Source organism: Mus musculus, chromosome 1 (assembly GCF_000001635.26).
Source record: "Mus musculus strain C57BL/6J chromosome 1, GRCm38.p6 C57BL/6J".
Classification (NCBI taxonomy): domain Eukaryota; kingdom Metazoa; phylum Chordata; class Mammalia; order Rodentia; family Muridae; genus Mus; species Mus musculus.
In genome coordinates, this window is record NC_000067.6 from 158,859,403 (window position 1) to 158,880,127 (window position 20,725).

Sequence of the window (20,725 nt, forward strand, 5' to 3'; positions counted from 1 at the left end):
CAGCCTCACCAAGGACAAAACAGACCATGGTCTGAAATAGAAATTTCTAGCTTCTTTGAAAAGTCAGTTATGTCAAATGATGTTTTTCTGGGGCACAGAGGTGAAAGGATGTTTTCCTGAAGCAGACACAGGTGAAAGAAAGGATGTTTTGCTGGAGTAGTCACAGGTGAAAGGATATTTGTATATAGCAAACACGCGAAAGGATGCTTGATGAAGTAGTATAAATATAACCCCACAGACACTGGGGGATGAACACTGAGCATTGGTTTGCTCTGCTTCACTATTCTTTGCAAATAACATCCATGTGCTGGTTTGTCTTACATAGCATTGTTGAGCTCCAGCAATGGTGACTCCAGAACAAAACTTACCCAAGAACTGCTTGTGGGGTTTCTGCAGCTTGCCACTTCCATGACCTCACCGCAGGCCAGTTGGCTAGCCTTGCAGTGTTTCCAGGATTGAACTACAGCTGCTGGTTCATGCCTTGTATCTGCCTGCTGGAAGGACTGGACTGTACCTACTGAGTTGTATTTGATGTTTGCTATGGGACTGAACTTCTTGAGAAAGAAGATCAAGCTTGCCTCCAAAGAACTATTACTGAACAGGTCCACTTCCTCCACACCCTAATAACTTCTTTTCCACTACCTCTGCTAGGTAGGTAGGCTAGAGGAGAAGTTGAACCCTTATTAAAAGCAGGTTGCAAAACATTTACCCTACAATGGTCCCTCTGTAGTCTGGATATATGAACCATCTTTCCAGCTAGATGAAGCCTCAAGTGAAATGAGAGTCAATTGAGTACATTTCTACTATTCACTAACATGGGTGTTCAAAACAGAAGTCAAGGTCAATCATGGAGTACATTTATACTTGCTGCATGCTCGCATGTGTGCATTGAGAACTCGACTCTAAACAGGGCTATTATGATCAACTTTCAAATGTGGCACAGAATGAATGGAACTCTCTGCACTTAGCAACTGGCGACCATGTGTGGCACAGCTGTTCCTTAATGGACTTGCAGGAGGAATGCAGATGTGCCTACTTAGAAGGCCTTTCAGCTTTGATTACGAGGAACAAGCTAAAAAAGTAAGGCAGAGTTGTTGTGTGGTCTTGGGAATGTTGCAGGGGAAGAAAAGAGAGAGAAGTTGCCGATGAAAAGATGACTCTAAGCTGTGGAAAGCCAAGCTTCCATAGTGATGCTATGTTCCCGAGTTCTCAAAGGTTTTCCCCAGGACCAACACGAGACCGCCAAACTGGCTCATGGTAAAGAGATTCATTCTCAAAGCTATTTCTACTTAAAAAGAAACTTAAGCAATTCGAGTAAAGGGCACTGGTTGGCATTATTTTTAAATGATTCTGTAAAACTTTTAGGGTTGAATGTTATATGCCTGTAAATCAGGGAGTCCAGAGCTGGTCTGTAAGTGCCTCTATAATTATTTCCAGTTACTTGCTACTGTACACTTTCCCCCCTCCCAAATATATTGTCTACAATGAAGGAAGAAATGTGTAAAAATGTGCCTCAGTGTCTAAGGAAGGAGTACTCTTGAGGAAGGCAGGGGAAGAAAATGGCAAGGGTGGGTGGATAGACAGAAGGGAGGGGGAAAGAATGTAGAACAGAATGAGATCTGCAAAGAGGTGTGGACCTATCCAGAACCAGACAAGCGACTACACATCTCTAAGACTTCTGCTACTTTATTAGTTCTGCATCCTGCATTCTCATTGGATGGAAGCCTTTGTTCCAGACAAGACAGAACAAACCCTGTATGTTCAAGATGAAATGAAGATTACAGAATCTGATGTCAGTTTTATTTCCCTGTGCGCCCTTTCAGCTACATCTGTCCCTGGTTGTCATACACTGGGGGCTCTGCTTCATGCAAGAAACGTGATCTGATGAGGTCAGACTGCGGCTCTTATTAGAAAGGGATCAGAAAGGTAATAAGCTGCTGGCACCTTTGCAGTTCACTTGTTAATTAAGCTTGTGTGCGTGTACCTCGTGTCATTTCTCAGCCAGGCATTGCTTTGGTTTTGGTTTTTACTTTGCTTTGTTTCTGAATCAAGGATTCAATAATTGCCAGGATGGATTTTAAAAGAGAATACCTTTCAAAGGTTTATATTTAAGATGATTATATTTTGGGGTTTTTTTTGTTTTGTTTTGTTTCCTTGTTGTTGGTGTTGTTGGTGGGTTTTTGTTGTTGTTGTTTTGTTTTGTTTTTTTAGTTGTGACTGTATCCTTTAACAGATGAGTCATGTCTTCAGACACACACAGAGGGAACGAAGGAAGGAGGGAAAGAGAGAGGAAGGGAGGGGGAAAAGAAGAAGGAGTTGGAGAGGGAGAGGGAGAGAGAGAGAGAGAGAGATTGATTTTTGAATATTCAGTTCAAAATGGGATGTCTCCAAATTCCTACACTCAAAGGTCAGTGAACCTTATAGAAGAGAAGGCAGAAAGTGTAAGAGCCATGGACAGCGAGGCCAGCGGGAGTATCGTTCTCTAAACTGACTGAGCAAAGCTCATATGAGCTCATTGAGACAGGAGCAGCACGCACAGGGACTGCACATGTCTACACCAGGTCCTTTGTGCATATGCTATGGTTTTCAGTTTAGTGTTTTTGTGGGAATCCTGAGTATGTGAATGAGTGTGTCTGTTTCTTGAGCCTTTTCCTGGGCCCCTTTCCCTCTGTTGGCTCTTCTTGTCCAACTTCGATGGCATGGTTTTGTTTTCCCATATTATAGTTTATTTTGTGATGCTTTGTTATTATGTCTTAGAAGCCCATTCTTTCCTACTGAAAGAATGAAAGGGAGTAGATCTCGATGGGAAGGGAGTTCAGGGAGGAATTGGAAGGGGTAGAGAGAGGGGAAACTGAAATCAGAATACATTGTATGAGAAAAGAATATGCTTTTAATAAATGGGGGAGCTGATTTTGTAGTCCACACATATAAGTGCATAACATCTTGGTTGACCTTGAATATCAGGATTTGAAGTACTAGGTGAAATCTGTCCAATATGTTTTGTTTCATTATGGTCCAGGCAGAGCCTGTTTCACTCAAACTTACCAAGCCCCTTTGAAAGGCCAGGTAATCTTCCAGTTATTACCGCATTTTATATACAAGGAAGGCTAGAACCGGGATACTTTCTCAAGAACACATTTGTTCTTCTCTGGGAATCCAAAGCCCACTCCCTCACTCAAAACATCTTTTTCCACAGGTCCGGGCTCATTTGAAAATCTCTAGTGTTTAAACTCTCATGAGCTAGGTGAGTCTCATCACATTAGAGTATGTTGCTGCTCATCTCCTCAGGATAGTATGGAGCAGATGCTGGCCAGAGCACTCTGAAGTCTATGTCACAGCAACAGACTCTCCCCTAACAGTGTGAATGCTGTTCATACCTTGCCTCTCAGCAGTGCAAGTATCTATCTGCTAATCACAGACTCTCTTCCCTTGGTTTGTGCACACATGTCTAAGTCTGTTTGTCTTCCTCCTAAGTGGAAGCAGTTTAGGAGAAACCCCAAACTCAATGCATTCTAAAGTGATCTAGCTTCCTATTTTCTCCACCTTTTGCTATAGTTTCTGCCATGGCACAATGATATACTAAGTCAAACAAAACTCCCACTTCCTCATCTAGTCCATTACTTATGTATATATTAATTTATTGATATTATAATATTATTGCACTGTTTCTCCCTTCACTCCTCCAAACTCTCCCATATACCCCTCCCTGCTCTCCTTCAAATTCATGGCATCTTTTTTCCCTAATTGTTATTGAACACACACAAATACATGTGTGTGTATATGTGTATGTATGTGAATATATATATATATATATATATATATATATATATATATAATCCTAGATATAAATTGTTTAGTCTGTCTGTTACTAGTATACAATGTACATTCTCAAGGCTGGCCAGTGGCGCTGGATGACCATTTGGGATGACATCTCCCACTCCTAGATTTCCTTAGATGCTCTAGTTCTTTGTATAGGGTTATGTACCCATGGGCTCTCATCCATCCATTTGGTATATCCACTGGTGTCACCGTTGGTCAGCTCATGTTTGAGCAGTCACATTGATGAGGCTTTATAGGAAACTTCTCAGCAATTCATGATAAAGAAAATAAGCAATTCCATTGATAATTTAGCATGTTCAATTATATACCAATAATCACTACCCATCTTCATGCAGAAGAACTAATATTGGTGTGGGGAACTACACTTATCTCATTGAAATATAGTTTCCATATTTTTTTCACTAATGATAAAGTAATGCAAACTTTCTGCCTAACTATAGAAAATAATCCTTTGAAATGACAATTAGACTGGGAAGAAATATTCAGCACTTCATACTTTAGATATGTTACTAGTGCTGTATTACTTGCTATTAATTAAATTTATGGATTAAAATTTTCCGTGTTAATCTAAGACCATGTGAAAGAGAGCAGAAGTTTTCATAAATTCTTTTGGGGACACAAAAGGAAAAGATAAATTTGGGGAGCACTACTGGAGCCATGCAGAACTCACCCTACTTCAAAGCTTGGGCAGGCTTTACCAGCGTCTATTAGGGCATCTCTTAAGTTTTACATGGCAAGATATGCTCCCATTTCTGCCAAGAACACCCTAGACTCATCTGTCCTTCAGTGCTTATTTCAAGTGTCAGCTGTCTGGGAATACCTCCCATGATGCTTTCGAAGAGTTTAGCATTTGTCTCCAGGGCCTGTCTAGCCCTCTGTGTTGCTGTGACACACAGCATAAGTATGTGTTACGTGTCCATCTTCCACTAGCACTCTGTGTTGTTCTGTTCTAACTTTGTCCTGTTCCTGTATTGCCACAAAACAGATTCACCAATCACTCTTGAATGAATGTATGCATGAGCACTTGAATGAATGAAGGGTTGTGACTATGGTATTAGTGACTAATATGGACGTGCTGGTTTACAATTTAGTCAAATATTCTTTCTTTGAAGCCATAATGGTAATTCAGCTGTTATTTATAAAAAAAATTCTACCCTCCATTAGCATAGAACTGGAAAGACAAAAGTCATACTAGGTGCTAGAAACAGTGCCGATGGCAAAGCAGAATGAGCCTCGAGATTTCCCCAGAGTGGAAGCCAGTGGTAATCAGAAACTGCATTTGGTTTTCCAAACCGTGGGGCTGATAATGCTTATGTGTAGCTCTCATCTCACCTTAAATGTGATGAGGTGTTGCACACTGACACAAACATAATCCTACCTAGCATCGTGGAAACTGTTTAGAACATCCTCAATGTCTTTCTCTATCATGTGATGCCAGCTGTCTGCACTGGTATTCTCTTTGCAAATTACAAGTATGATTGAATAGAAAACAATAAATAGATACACAAGCAATTTCATACTGAATTGGAGCAGTGAGCCGCTCAGCCCAGCTCCTGAGTGCACTTTCATTCTTCAAAGTTCTAAAAACCAAAAACATCCATAGCTGCTTTTGCAATGCAATTTTGAGTCAGATTTTCAGGAGATAAATTACAAACATTTCTTCTATCTTTGCATGGAGATGTAATTCCTCCTCTAAATTGTTGTCCTGCTCCTCTATCTGTGAGCATTCCCAGCACACTAACCATACGCACAGTTTTCTCTGTATGTGTAGAGGTGACCAGCCAGTTCTTACACCTGTATGTACACATACTTACTCTGTAAGTTTATTGCATGTATACAACCATATAAACATTATCACACTCAAAATATAGACTCAGCTCATCATTAAAACCTTCCTCCTTACTGGACATGGCAGTACATGCCTTTAATTCCAGCACTTGGAGCCAGCAGGATCTCTACGAGTTCAAGGTCACGCTGGTCTATATAAGGAGTTTCAGGTCAGTGAGGGCTACATAGTGAGACCCTCTCCCAAAACACAACAAATAAAATCTTCCTCCTATTATCCTCTCTCTCTCTCTCTCTCTCTCTCTCTCTCTCTCTCTCACACACACACACACACACACACACACACACACACACACAAACACACACACGTCTGTATCTTTCCTGTACCTAGTCTTGTCTCGTTCCCAAACTAACTACTGCCAACTAATAATTTGTTCTTTGTAACTTTATCATTTTGAAAGACTTCACTTATGGATTCAGAAAGAACAAGTAACCTTTGAGACTGCCCCCCCCCCGGTATAATGCACTAGCTATGTGTCCATGTTGCAGGTATTGATGCTTCAGTCCTTTTTGTAAGTAATATTAGACAGTAGTCCATTACATGGATACTTTACAGTTTAAGTAACCAGTTCCAATGGACATTGCTATGTCATTTCCACTTTAGACTGTTATACATAAGGACTTGTAAATATATATTTGAAAACAGCTATATCCATTTCTTGGGCATCAGTAGCAAGGAGTCTTATTATTGGATCATTAGCTGGGGAATCCTTATAGTCATAAGAAATATGCAAATTATTCCAGGTGACTATGCCACTTTCAGATTCCCACTAGCAATGTATGGCCGATCCAGCTTCTCTAGACCTTCACTGTGGTAGGTTTTCAATTAGTTTTTCAGATAGGTGGGTGATAATAGTTGATGGTAGTCTTAACTTACATTTCTCTCATTGTTAAGGAGGTCAAGCTTTATTTCTTGTGACTATTGTTTAGCTCTGCATCCTCCTCATACAACATCTTTTCTTATCTATGCTTGTATCTAACTGAAATGTCTAATTTTCTCTCTCTCTATTGAGTTTTGAGAACTTGCATGTTCTAAGTAGTAATTATTTTCCAGATGTGTGCTTTTTTATTATTATATTATACAGCTTGTTATTTCTTTATGCATTTGAGCAGACTCTGTCAGCAAAGGTTTTTGATACTGATGGAGCATAACTGGTAAGCTTTTGTTTTTGTAAACCATACTTTTAGTATTTTTTTGCTCAGCCCTATTCTGAAGATTTTTGCCTATATTTGCCACTAGGCACTCTATAGTTTCACTTTCTACACTTAAGTATATGCTCTATTTTGACTTAATTTCTCTCTAAGTTGCAAAGTTCAGACTGAGGCTCATTTTCTGTTGCCTGTGGATATACAACTGCTCCAAAACCACTAGTTGAAAATAATTATTGTCTATTAAGGCTGTATGTAAGTTTTATACAGTGCTGGCTGGCCTGAAACTCATTGTGTGGGACACACTGGCCTTGAACTCACAGAATAAGCCTTGCTCTGCTTCCTGAGTGCTGGAATTAAAGGTATGCACCATCATGTCCAGCACAGTTCTTTCATTTTTTTAAAAATAAAAGTATAGATTCCTTTCCTGTCGTTTTTATTGGTGAGTTTGTCTTCCTATAATTAATCAGTTCACTTCCCCAAGACTTGTTTTCCCTCCTCAAAACCTTTTTGTCTATTAATTTTTTCTAATGAAAGTTTATTTTCAACAAATTTATTTTTTGACTTGATTTTACTACTTTCCTCTACTCCTTTCGTTGAGTTTAATTTGCTTTTTTTTTTTTTTTCTGGCTTGATATGTAGTCTTTCCCCTTTTCTAATAATTAAAGCTGTATGTTTCCCCTGCTTGTGTCTCCATATGCACAACAGTTGTTTTATAACAGTTTTAATCATTTTATTTAAAAATAGTTTCCTGTTTCCACTATAATTTGGCCTATGGGTAATTAAAAGTATATTGCTTAATTTCTAAATAGTCAGAGGTTTCCTCATTTTTATTGTCTTATCATTTGATTTCTAGCTTATTTACAATGAGATGAGAGAGAAAAGTTTTATGACTTCAATCCTCTAAAATTACTCTGTGGTCAAGAACTCCTTCATTAAGTTTTCCATAGCAGATGTAAAGAATGTGTGTTCTGCTCTGTGTAAATACACAGTCTGATTCAGTTGAGCCAAATTTTTAACCATATCTCTCAGATATCTGTATATATGCTGAATATTTATTTGTCCTATCAATTTCTAAGAAAACCATTTAAAAACCACCATTTATGACTATAGTTTTGCTTGTGTTTCTATACATGGATTTTTTTTTCAGACCATGTTAATTGCCACATCCAAGTTTATCACAACTACATTTTCTAATTGAATTTACTCTTGTATTTAAAAAAATTAGCCTGGTATATTTCAGATACTAGTACCTTAAAGTGTACTTCATCTGATATTAGAGAACTGCTTTCCTTTGGATTAGTATTTCCAGAGTATTTATTATACTTTATTATACTTTAACCACCTGTGTTCTTGTATTAGAATTTCTTTATTAGGGCTTCAGGGGTTTTGTTGTTTTTGTTGTTGTTGTTGTTGTTGTTGTTGTTTTGGGGTTGATTTTTTTTAGATCTTTTGAAGGTTTGTGTGTGTGTGTGTAGATAGCTTCACATGAGGGCGGATACCCACAGAGTCCTAGAGGTTATCAGAACCTCAGAGACACTTGCAGGTTATTGAGAGTACTTGGTGTGTGTGCTGGGAACTGAACCTGCATCATCTGTATGTACTCCTAGCCACTGAGCCATCGCTCCAGCCTCATTCTGTTCATTAGTATCTCACTAATCGATACATCTTTAGATAAAGAAACCAATCTAGAGATTCTCGTATGAATTGCAATGTTATACTTAAAATGATATGAAATTGGTGCTTTAACTGAACAAAAAAAAGGGGACCCTTAAATGCTTTAATTTCCTGTCCCCCTTTTTATCTTTTTTAACACTTTACATTTTATTTCTATACACACACACACACACACACACACACACACACACACACACACACATATAAAACAAAGGCATTATTGTATGCTTTGATGTTTTTATTCTGTTCAGCATCACCAGCTGCTTTCCTAATCTCTACCTGAGATTGTTTTCTTCCTGCTTCCTAATCTTTTCCAGGGTGTCTCTTGGCACTCAGATAAATTATCTCTGATTTTATTTATCTGAAATTATATATATATATGTATATATATATATATATATATATATATAACTTTTCAGATGGTATTTTTGTCAAATTTAGAATTCTATGTTAGCAACTATTTTCTTTAACATTAAAATGCTATCAGCCCAATACTTGAGGGCATGCAGTTTTCATTGATGAGACAATATGTCTGTCTTACTATCAGACTTCTCAGATAGCCCATCCATTTTCCCACTGCCTAACCTGACGACTTTCCTTTTTGACTTTGGTTTCCATCACTTTTGTTGCAGTAGTCCAGATAGACTCTTCTTTAACCCTGTTTCCTTTGGCATTTAAAAAACATCTCTGATACATGAATTGATAACTTTTGTCAGTTTGAATGGTGATCGGTCATTCTCTCTGTGAATATTATTTCCAGTCCAGTTCCCTTCTAGTCTTCTAGAACTCCAGTTTCATTACCAATTTTAATTAAGTAATCTAATTTGTTGAGCATTCCCGAGGTGATTTCTTATTTTTTTCATCACCTCTTTCTCTAAGTTCAATTTCTAGAATTTCTTTTAGGCTTTTCCTTCTTTATCAGTAGCCTTCAACCAATTCCTTAATTTGAATTCTAGCACTATTCTTTTAGCTCTAATAGTTTCCTTGATGATTTCCTATACAGTCTAACTCTCCTAACCAGCTTCCTAGCTCTTGTGTATTTTTATACATTAGCCAATTTTACACATTAGCCCAGTGTCTAAAGCCTCTAACATCTGAAGAATCTATTTGGTCATGTTATCTTGTCTTTGTTGTTGAATTGGTTTTGTTTTCCTTCATTTGACTGTATTTCCTGAAAATATTAAGGGGTTTTATATTGACTGCTGGATACTATATATAAAATTATGTAGGGTGCTCCTGATGCTATTGTCTTCCCCAGATGTTTTCCCTCAGCTAGGCAAGAGAATTTCCTGTAAAGATCAAGTGAGAGGTCTTCTGGTTGGATTCTAACCCCAGTGTAAACCAGCCCCTTATACCCTGGTGCAACAGACATGTCTTTGGTGCTCCTTCTCCTTATTTTTTTCATCACCTCTTTCTCTAAGTTCAATTTCTAGAATTTCTTTTAGGCTTTTCCTTCTTTATCAGTAGCCTTCAACCAATTCCTTCAACCAATTTCATTTTCTTTCCTTTATGTCATATGACTTGTCATAACTCCACTTTTTAATCTCTTAGAAGCCATTTTGGAATTGGTTTCTAGGCTTTGGCTTTGATAATGCATCCTTAAATAATTAGCAAATATTCTGGAAGGATAATCATGAGTCGAACATTGGACCCACTGTGCTTTCTATCTCCCTGGGACCTTGGGCCTAAACTCTCTGGTTCTCTGGTGAGTCTGAAGCAAACTCTAGGCTGCTGTTTCTGCCCTGATTCTAGTCCTTTTACCAGAACTTTGGTTATTTCCTTAAAAGTAAGAAATATGGGTTATCTTATAGTACTCAGTTATACCTGTGTTTCTTTCTCTGGGATTAGACCCCTTGAGTCCTCATATCTGATGTCATCCAATAGCTAATGTTCAAACAGTTCATCTACTTTTGCATTATTGGATGAGTCTTGATCATGCCTTCATATCTAATAAACTGACCAGACATTCAGTTATCTGCTCCATCCCAACAACTCTTGTCAAATGGCCAGATTTATTTCCAGAAAGACCAGTAAAATCACTTTTTAAGATTTGAAATCGAGATCCAACAGCTGCTGGGTATACCTTGCTGTCAGAGCCATCATACATCCACCAAAAAGGTGACCCTTGGCGATTAGAAAGGTGCTCCCTCACAATGCTTTGTAGTTTCTCTCCTACTGTTGTTTTGGGGAAGCAATTCAAATCACCCAAACTCACTCTTGATTGGATTATTTGACTTAGGACCCTCTAGTACACCATCATCAGATAGGCTACAATAATTCACAACAGCCTTCATGGAGAATCAGGATGCCTCCAGTTTACCTAGTCATCCTGGAAATGCATAACTGAAACCTGTTTGAATTTCCTAGGGGGTCTCCTTGAGTGTCTGAGCTAAGCAAAAGGCCCACCAGCTTTCTAATATAGTATGACTAAACCAGGTTTTACACTTTGGCCACCTTAGTGATATTTTCCCTTTTAGACCTCTCTAAGACTTAAAATGGATCTAATGAATTGGACCTAACCTCAGCAATTTATTTCTGTGCAGGGTTATATAGCTGGTGTTTAGGCTTTTAGTTAATTAATTAATTAAATAGTGATCTCACTCTGTTGCCCAAGGTGACCTTGAAGTAGTGATATTTCTTGTCTCAACCATCCATGCCTAGCATCATATATACACCATGACACTGAGACCTCATTTTTAAAAATAAAGCTAGCTTCTTTGCAATTCTATACATGTATATGCTACATTCCAGCTGCTTTCTCCCCTGTACCCTCTCTTAAATCTCTCCTATACCTATTAGCCCAACTAATGACCTGTTCCTTTCGCAGGCTCATGACTATTTCATGATCCATTTATCATAACCATGGTTACCTTCGTTACCATTGAGTTGTGACAACTACCCATCAGAGCCTGTTTGTGTCACCACTGTTTATACACTGAAGGCAATGACTCTCCTTTCCCTGGATCTACATAACAGGATAGGGTGCCCTAACTCTCGCCTACACTTGTTTGGCTGTTGTTTCACCAATTCGTACTCAGACCCAGTACAGTCAGCAGTAGTTATTGAAAGTTCATGGATGCAATGTGATTTTCCTTTTTATTTTTTCATTTGATAATATGATCACCAAACCACTACTCAGTAAGTAGCCCGGGCTGTCCTTGAATGTATTTCAATAGCCCAGGCAGGCCTTGCAATCTAATCTTTTAGCACCAACATCCTTTGTTGCTAGGATTAAAGGCCTGTACCACCAGGACTGGTCTATCTCTAAACTACAGAATCAGTTTAGAGCATTCTGGGTGTTTGATCTACCACCTCTTAGTTTTTACATTGAAACATTTTTATTGACTTCCCCAACAGTCATTCTCAGCTTAAAGTTGTTTGTTCACTGACTGCATATTTCTCACCTTTGCTTTTCCCCCAGACTCACTTTCATAATCTCTCCTGAGATGTCTTTTCTTTTATCTACCACTGTTCTTCCTTTCACTTACCCAGGTGACTGAGAGCTTCCTTGTCCCAGGGCCATGTGGCAGAACCTGCAAGGTCTTCCCGGACTGAGCTGGCGAAGTAGACATTAAGGAAGTGAGTGCTGTTGAGCTGCAAGGCCTCCTTTAGTTCCTTCACACTCATGTATGCCCTGGGGAACAAGCACAAAGATGGAATGTCACAACATAGGGTGCAGAACAGCAGGGCCAGATCTGATTACTGTCATGGTATTTCCAGTCACCAAAGCCTTTTGGAAGGGTAGACAGGTAGAAGCATGCCTTTTATGAAGTCCAGGAAAAGACACTAGTATACATTGGAGATATTTATCCCATTAAGTGATATCCTTCTGCTTTGAAATACCACAATATCTGCAGGAAGCCACCATGTTGCCCTTACTTCCTTTTCTTCTTCTTTTTTAAATTAGATATTTTCTTTATTTTTATTTTTTAATTAATTAATTTAGTGTTTTTACACTCTGTATTTTATTCCCCCCAACCTTCTTCCACCCTCTGACTGTTCCACATCACGTACTTCCTTCCCACCCACCTGTTTCAACGTGGATGCCCCCACCCCCACCCCACCTAACCTCTAAACTCCTTGAGGCCTTCAGCCTCTTGAGGGTTAGGTGCATCGTCTCTGAATGAACACAGACCCAGCAGTCCTCTACTGTATGTGTGTTGGGGACTTCATATCAGCTGGTGTATCCTGCCTGTTTAGTGGTCCAGTGTTTGAGAGATCTCAGGGGTCCAGATTAATTGAGACTGCTGGTTCTCCTACAGGATTGCCCTTCTCCTCAGCTTCTTTCAGCCTTCCCTAATTCAACAACAGGGATCAGCTGCTTCTGTCCATTGGTTGGGTGCAAATATCTGCATCTGACTCTTTCAGCTGCTTGTTCGGTCTTCCAGAATGCGGTCATGATATTTTCTTTATTTACATTTCAAATGTTATCCCCTTTCCTGGTTTCCCCTCTGAAAACACCCTATCTCCTCCCCTTCCCCCTGCTCACCAACCCGCCCCTCCCTGCCCTTCCTGGTCCTGGCATTCCCCTACACTGGGGCATTAAGCCTTCACAGGACCAAGAACCTCTTTTCCCATGGATGACCTACAAGGCCATTCTCTTCTACATATGTGACTTGGGCCACGGGTCTCTCCATGTGTGCTCTTTTGTTGATACTTTAGTCCCTGAGAGCTCTGGGAATACTGGTTGGTTTATTTTGTTGTTCCTCCTATGGGGCTGCAAACCCCTTCAACTTCTTGGGTCCTTTTTCTAGCTCCTCCATTGGGGACCCTGTGCTCAGTCCAATGGTTGGCTGAGAGCATCCACCTCTAAATTTTTCAGGCACTGGCAGAGCCTCTCAGAAGACAGCTACTGCAGGCTCCTGTCAGCAAGCACTTGTTACTTTCATTTCTTCATGTTCACTGGAAATGTTTCTTCCAGATCCACCCACTGATGTTGACTAATTCTTTGGTCTGAGAATTTTCCTCTGAATGGTGAAGAAAGCCCGAGCCTTTCAGTTTCCCATACTGCCTGATCCATATGATGGCAGGAAGTTTAGTTGTATATCTAATTTTTTATATGACTATAGCAACCATTATTTTTTAAAGGAAATGGTTCAAAAGTTTCTAGAAAACAAGTTATAAGAGATAAATATTAGAAGAGTTTGGAGAGTATAAACCATCGTAAAACTCCTGCAGACGCTGCTGACACTGTGTATTAATTTCTTTTTTTGTATCCCTTAATCTATAGACAGTCTTCCTCTCTACTCATATCTCCTTATGATAATAATGTAGGATCTAATTGATGTCTGTGTTGGCTTGTTTTTATGTGATTATGACAAAAGCTACAGTCATCAGAGAGGATGGGACCTCAATTGGGAAAATGTTTTCATAAGATCAAGCTGTAGGCAAACCTGTAGAGAATTTTCTTACTTACTGATGGATATGAGAGGGCCCAGCCCACGGTGGGTGGTACAACTCCTAGGCTACTGATTCTGGGTTCTGTAAGAAAGTAGACTGAGCATGCCATGAGGAGCAAGCTACTAAGAAGCACTCATCCATGACCTCTGTAACAGCTTCTGCCTTCGTTTTCCCGCTTTGAGTTCCTGCCCTGACTGTGTTTGATGATGAACTATGAAATGGGACTGTAAGTAAAGGAAATCCTTTCCTCTTCTGTGGCTTTTTGGCCATGGCACTTCAATATAAACCAGAACATCAACAATAGAAAACCTAAGACAGTACCTTCAAATCACTAAACAATTTTATATGTGTACTTACAGAATTGAAGGCCTATTAATATATGACTCCCAAACATAGATTATTGATGGAGCCTTTAATTGCCTGTTGGGTTGAGAGTGGGCCCCTATTGCTGACTGCACCACACACTTAGGACACACGACTCAGAAGACTCAGTCTGGATCTGTCCCAAAAGCCTCTTTCCTGTGGTCAAGCTTCCATGGTTCCAGAAAATACTATGAAAGCTGCCAAAGGAGTGAATCAACTAAGCAGTCCTACCAAGCTGCAACACCCATGAACCATAACAATTACCAGCATGTCAATATATTCATAAAGGTACAAGAAGTGACACTTAAACATCAGGGATAACCCACAGCTAGGTAACTGGATTTATGGAAGAGAATCATGTCCGGTACTGGAAAGTTAGCTAGCCTCCTGAGGCTAACACATTCCTGGACCTTAGGAAACAATGCACTCCTGTCACTTTCTAAATCATCAAGCTTTCTTAATGCATTCTATCAGTCAAGCTTCTCTTTACAGCAAATGGAGACCATCACAGAAAAACCACAACTGATCACAATGCAGAGACCAGTGAATAGAGTGGGGCGGCTCCAGGGTATACATTTCCATTACAACTCCTGCATCTATGAATTAGGGGACACTACAGAAAAAAGGGATGGAAAGAATCAGAGGGAAAGGGAGTTTGTCATAATGTGTCCCGTAGAAATGTCAGAAAAGCTACACACATGAAGTCTTACCAATATTGCTGCCTAAATATGACCATGACCTGACAAAAATGACGCCAACAGACACATCAACATGAACATGGATAGGGATAGGGATGGGCAGAAGCTCACAAGGCCTCAACCATATATAAAGAATAACAAGCACATTAGGAAGGCCAAGAGCAGGAAACATCATCTTCCCCAGGAAAGAGCACACCCATCCAGTGCCAAATGTTCACATTTGAAAATATATATACAAGTAACATTATACATAATGAGTGTGTTATGAGTATTTATATAATTGCAGAAGGACCAACTTAAAACAAACCGCAGTAGTCCTTAAACTTACTACGTACTTCCAACAGTGGTCATGTTGTGCCATCCTCAAAAGAGGAAAAGCTAAAGCCCCCTTCTTACAGCTAAAGCCAGGAAGACTTAGGTTTCACATCTCTTTTAGGATTAGGTTTCATGGCTGCTATTCTACCATATAAGTCATAAGCTCTGAACACTCCCAGCTCTCATTAGGACAGCATGACCCCTCTTCTATGGCTTGCACTGCTTCCCAACTACACTGTCTGTGTCTCTTATTTAATGCATGCATAGAAAGTGCTGGCATTCTGAACCCAGAAAATGAAACTCCCAGAAGGGATAATTTTTATGTTTCTTGAAACAGAACTAAAATGAGGAAGGAAAGCAAAGAAAAAACCACAACAACAAAAAAGTCACACTGTAGATCTTAAGATTCTTTGCAGAAAGGAGTTATTAAATGGTAGTTTTATTCGTTTGTAATATATTGGAATAATAGGTCTTAGCCACAAGCAATCATCTAAGCTCCATGAGGCGCTGTTGGATTGATCAGAGGGATATTCCTTCAGCCGTTTTCCTGGAGACATGATGTTTTGGGCTCTTGCCTGGTTTCTCCACACTTACTCACATTCTCTTTTCTCTTTTCTTTTCTTGTTTGTTAAAATAGTGGCATTATGTTTTTACTGATGGTTGAGGTGATGGTGACATAATAAAAATCTTTCCTGTGGAAATGCTTCAATACATGGAGATTTGGGAGAAGAGATGAAACTAGAGAAGAAGTGGGATTGGATCGAATTAAAGTCAGCCTGCGAGAAGAACAGGGCACCCGGGATGAAACTTGAATTCTGTCTCTGTCCCTCTTACAGGTTTCCAGTTAAAACTGGGACGTGGTACTTTAACAATTTGCTCTCATTTTTATACTTACTCACTTTGCCTAAATTCCCCTGTTTCTGGCATGATTTCCTTGAGCTATCTGTGTGTTACAGGCTTCTCTGTTCTGTTTGCCAGTCTTGGCCACCACCCATCTGTCCTCTCTCAACCCAGCATTTCTGTTCATTTCTCCTGAGCATCCTCCAAAGGCCTCTTGCTCCTCCAGCAGCAGCAGCAGCAGCGGGGGCTGGCTGTACTCATCTCCCTTTCTTCCTTGTCCACCTCTTTCCCCAGCCATAAATTACTCTTGCAGATGAGCATGCTGGTGTCATGCTAGTGGCAAACTGGGTGTGGCTTTTCAGAATTCTATGCTCCACTGAAATATAGATACAGGTCAGTAAGTTTTAAGGAGAATAAATTGTTAAAACTCTAGAGACGGTTGTAAATAGCCCTTAATCAAATTGATAAGGGAAGCATTTATTTTGCTTGGAAAGACTGTTGTCTACATCTTTGTCTAAAGCAAAGAGTGCTAAAGTGTAGAAATCAGTGAGGCTGCTTCATATGTATGTCAGCTTGTCTTCTGTAACATGCACAGAACTTCAAACATTACTCAGAGTTAATGAAGATAAATGTCTTAGCTTCTGAACTAACCAATGTACCCAGGGCTTGGCTCAGAATTGAGAATGTATCAGTCAATGTAGTTCCTAAATTCAAAGTCAAACTTCTTCCTACAGAAATGATTTATTAAGAGGTAAATGATGTTGGCAGTCAGGGTGGTCCAAAAGTCTCCAAAAACATTTTAGGGTATGGCTGTTGTCTTTGGTCACCTCCCAAAGGTTGAACATAAAACACCATGTACTGCAAACACAGGACCCAGAAGATCCAAACTGGATCTGACCTGAAAGCTTCCTTCTTGAGGACTACCGACTACCGTTCATGGTACTAAAAGGTGCCAAGCAAAGTTAAAGGGAAGGAGAGAAAGAGCAGTTAAATGCTCATGCCAAGATATCCCTAAGGGTACAATAGTGGCATGAGAACCTTGGTGATAACCAACAGCTCTCTGAACTTAAGGCTCACTCAACAAGAGAAAATCAGGCCCTGAGTCTAGTGGAACCATGAATCTTGGAGGAAAACTTACAACCAGCATTTTACTAAACCAGCACAATTCCTAACTATATTTTAAATATTTATCCTTACACCCACAGATAAATATAGGTCTCACCTCTCATCAAAGAATCTTCTCTTCGCAACAGATGGAGACCATTACAGAAAACCACAAACAACTAAAATGGAGAGAAAAAGGGATCATGTTGTCCCCAGCCACACAACTCCTGCACGGAAGGCTTAGGGGTCAGAGCAGAAGAGGAGGCTAAAAGATTGTAAGTTCCAGAGGAACAGGAAATGTGTCATGACATTGTGTCTTCTAGAAATGTCAAGAGAAGCAGCACCCACTAAGTTCTATCTACATGGCTGCCCCAATAAAACCCAAACAAGGGTGACACCAATAGACAGGCTAACATGGAAGGAGGAAGTCTCACAGGGCTCCAAGCCTAGACAAAGGACTATAAGCAACTAAAGAATGTTGAAAGCAGGAGATATAGTCTTTCTCAGGAAGACCCCTCCCCACTCCAACTGTTCCCAATACCAAATGGTCGGCCCTGAAATCATATAGTTACAAGTAATATTATACAGACTGAGGAAATTATACATATATACATATATAATTAAATATAAATTATACAATATAATAACTATATATTAATGTACATTATATTTATTATATATTATTATATTGTATTAATATATTACTTATATACATATAGTATAGAGACACACATGATTAATTAAAGAAAAAGTGGCCATGAATTTGAGAAAGAAAGGATACATGAGACAGTTAGGAAGGAGGGACAGGAAGGGGGAAAGTTATACAATTTTATTTTAATTTCAGAAGCAAAATATATTTTAAAGGAGATAACTGCATTTAGTGTTTGAAAGATGGTGAAATGATACAAATAATTGCTAGAAAATTCACAAGTTTATGAACCAATCCGAACTGTGAATTAAAAAGGATGAGCTACATATATTCAGTTTCTGCCCAGATCCACCTTTACTTACATTCCCCCATCTCTCCATAAAGATATCCTGCATATGAGGTAGCACTCGCCAGTAATTCCAGCACTTGAGAGGCAGAAGCAAGAGAATCTCAAGTCTGAGGCCTATCTAAGCTGCAAACAGCATCAGAAACTAGCATATTGAGAAGCAAGAGATGAAGATATGACAGACAACTGTTTACTCTGGAACCGCAGCCTCTCTTCCTATAGTCAATGTGAGTCTCTCTGGAGGAGGGGTACTGTACAAAGTTAAGAACATGATCCCCATCCCAAAACAAAACCCAAATGTCCTCAAAGACTCTTACTCTATTTTCTTGAGAAAGAACTTACAAAAATCTCGGATTTGGGGATGTAGATGAGTCTAAACCTTTCTACCATCCAGCCTCCACCTTGGGTCATATAGACCCTCAAAGTACTGATTTTAGCATTTTCCTAGGAAACCATCATAATTGCGATGGGTTTTGTCTCCTGCTAAGTTCTTCTTGTCCTTAGCTGCCCATCATGTCAACCACTTAATTCTCTCTTTCATGACACCATCTCCTGCTACTCCACAATCACAAAGGATGTCAGCATCTGTCTTCCTCTTCATCTTAGCACCTCTGCATGTTAGGAATGTCAACATCATGTGCAATATCCACAGAGAACAAGGTATAACTCTTGACTTCCTCCTGCCTCATGGCACACAGTCCATACTCCTTTGGCCATCATTCTCATTACTCCTTTTTCTTAGGCTAAACTTTTCTTTAAAAATGCTGTACTTATATAGATTATTCACTTGATACTTTTATTTGTTTATAAACATCCCGTCTCTAGGATTATTTATAATCTTCAATATTCCACTTTGTCTCAAAATACTCAATCTTTTATTCTTTGGATTCTTAGTAGCTAAGCATGCCTTTCTTTGATAATAGAATGGAGGCCACTCATCATGAATTCCATCACACCCACATGCACCCACACCCACACTTAAACTTATTTCCTTCTTCACTTATTTCTATTCATCCATTTGGTCACACAGGATGAGGTTTTCTGAGTAAACTATAACTAACACTTTCTTTTTCCTTCTTCTTTTCCAATTCAAATTGCCTAAGAAAATTATTTATTCCTCTTCCACTCACCCGCGCACCCCTAATCCAATTATAACCTGGTTCTCATCTATACCACATTATCAGAATTGCCTTTATTAATGTCAATGACATCTTCATTTTCTCCCCACAACATTAAAAACAAACCCAGCCACTGTGGTATTGGAACCCTGTGTTGCATTTTGTATTTATTAGCTACTTGGTTTGCTTAAAACTCTCTACTTTACTTGATAACAATGCATTTTCTTATATTTTTCAATGCTTTGGATGTGAAATGCTCCCGTAGGTTCATGCATTTGAGCACTTGGTCTCCAGTTGCTGGCACTGATTTGGAAAGTTGTAGAACCTTTAGGTGGTGCAGTCTTATAAGGATGGGATCACTGGGGACAGGAATTTAGGTTTTATAGCTCAGCCCCACTTTCTGTTCACTTGCTGCTCCCACATTCCTGAGACATTAAAACTGACAGGCCCCTATTCTTGCTACCATGCCTTCCCATACGAACTGTAAATAAAAGTAAGCTCGTTCTTTCTTAGATTGCTTCTTGTTGCATGTTTGGTCACACTAATGAGAAAAATAACTAAAACAACACATGAGAAGACTTATGGGGGCATTCTGGTCCTGTGCACACATGAGAGACTGCCATATAATTTTCCCCTATACCTACACAAGTAATCACATAGATATAACTACACTTGTACACACATAAATGACCTCATGGAAACACTCTGCACTTGTGAACATGCAAAAGACCACACAGAGATGGGCTAATTTTTTCTGTACACCTTTGAATGACATTAGAGGCAATCAGAACTTATATATACATGAGTGACTAAATAAAGACAGTCTGGAGGACAGGTGCCCGCCCGGCTGGGGAGGCGACCTAAGCCACAGCAGCAGCGGTCGCCATCTTGGTCCGAGACCCGCCGAACTTAGGAAATTAGTCTGAACAGGTGAGAGGGTGCGCCAGAGAACCTGACAGCCTCTGGAACAGGCAGAAGCACAGAGGCGCTGAGGCAGCACCCTGTGTGGGCCGGGGACAGCCGGCCACCTTCCGGACCGGAGGACAGGTGCCCGCCCGGCTGGGGAGGCGACCTAAGCCACAGCAGCAGCGGTCGCCATCTTGGTCCGGGACCCGCCGAACTTAGGAAATTAGTCTGAACAGGTGAGAGGGTGCGCCAGAGAACCTGACAGCTTCTGGAACAGGCGGAAGCACAGAGGCGCTGAGGCAGCACCCTGTGTGGGCCGGGGACAGCCAGCCACCGTCCGGACCGGAGGACAGGTGCCCGCCCGGCTGGGGAGGCGGCCTAAGCCACAGCAGCAGCGGTCGCCATCTTGGTCCAGGACCCACCGAACTTAGGAAATTAGTCTGAACAGGTGAGAGGGTGCGCCAGAGAACCTGAC

The 20,725-nt window shown here is 40.0% G+C and overlaps 1 protein-coding gene across 2 annotated transcripts in view; it reads right to left on the reverse strand.

The window, feature by feature from the left end:
• Window positions 1-20,725, reverse strand: part of Pappa2 (pappalysin 2) — a 248,725-nt gene that overhangs the window by 147,676 nt on the left and 80,324 nt on the right. For both annotated transcript variants that reach the window (XM_006496824.4, NM_001085376.3), the window contains one exon: window positions 12,000-12,145. In XM_006496824.4, coding sequence (XP_006496887.1) covers window positions 12,000-12,145 — 146 coding nt within the window. The remainder of the gene's footprint in view (window positions 1-11,999; window positions 12,146-20,725) is intronic.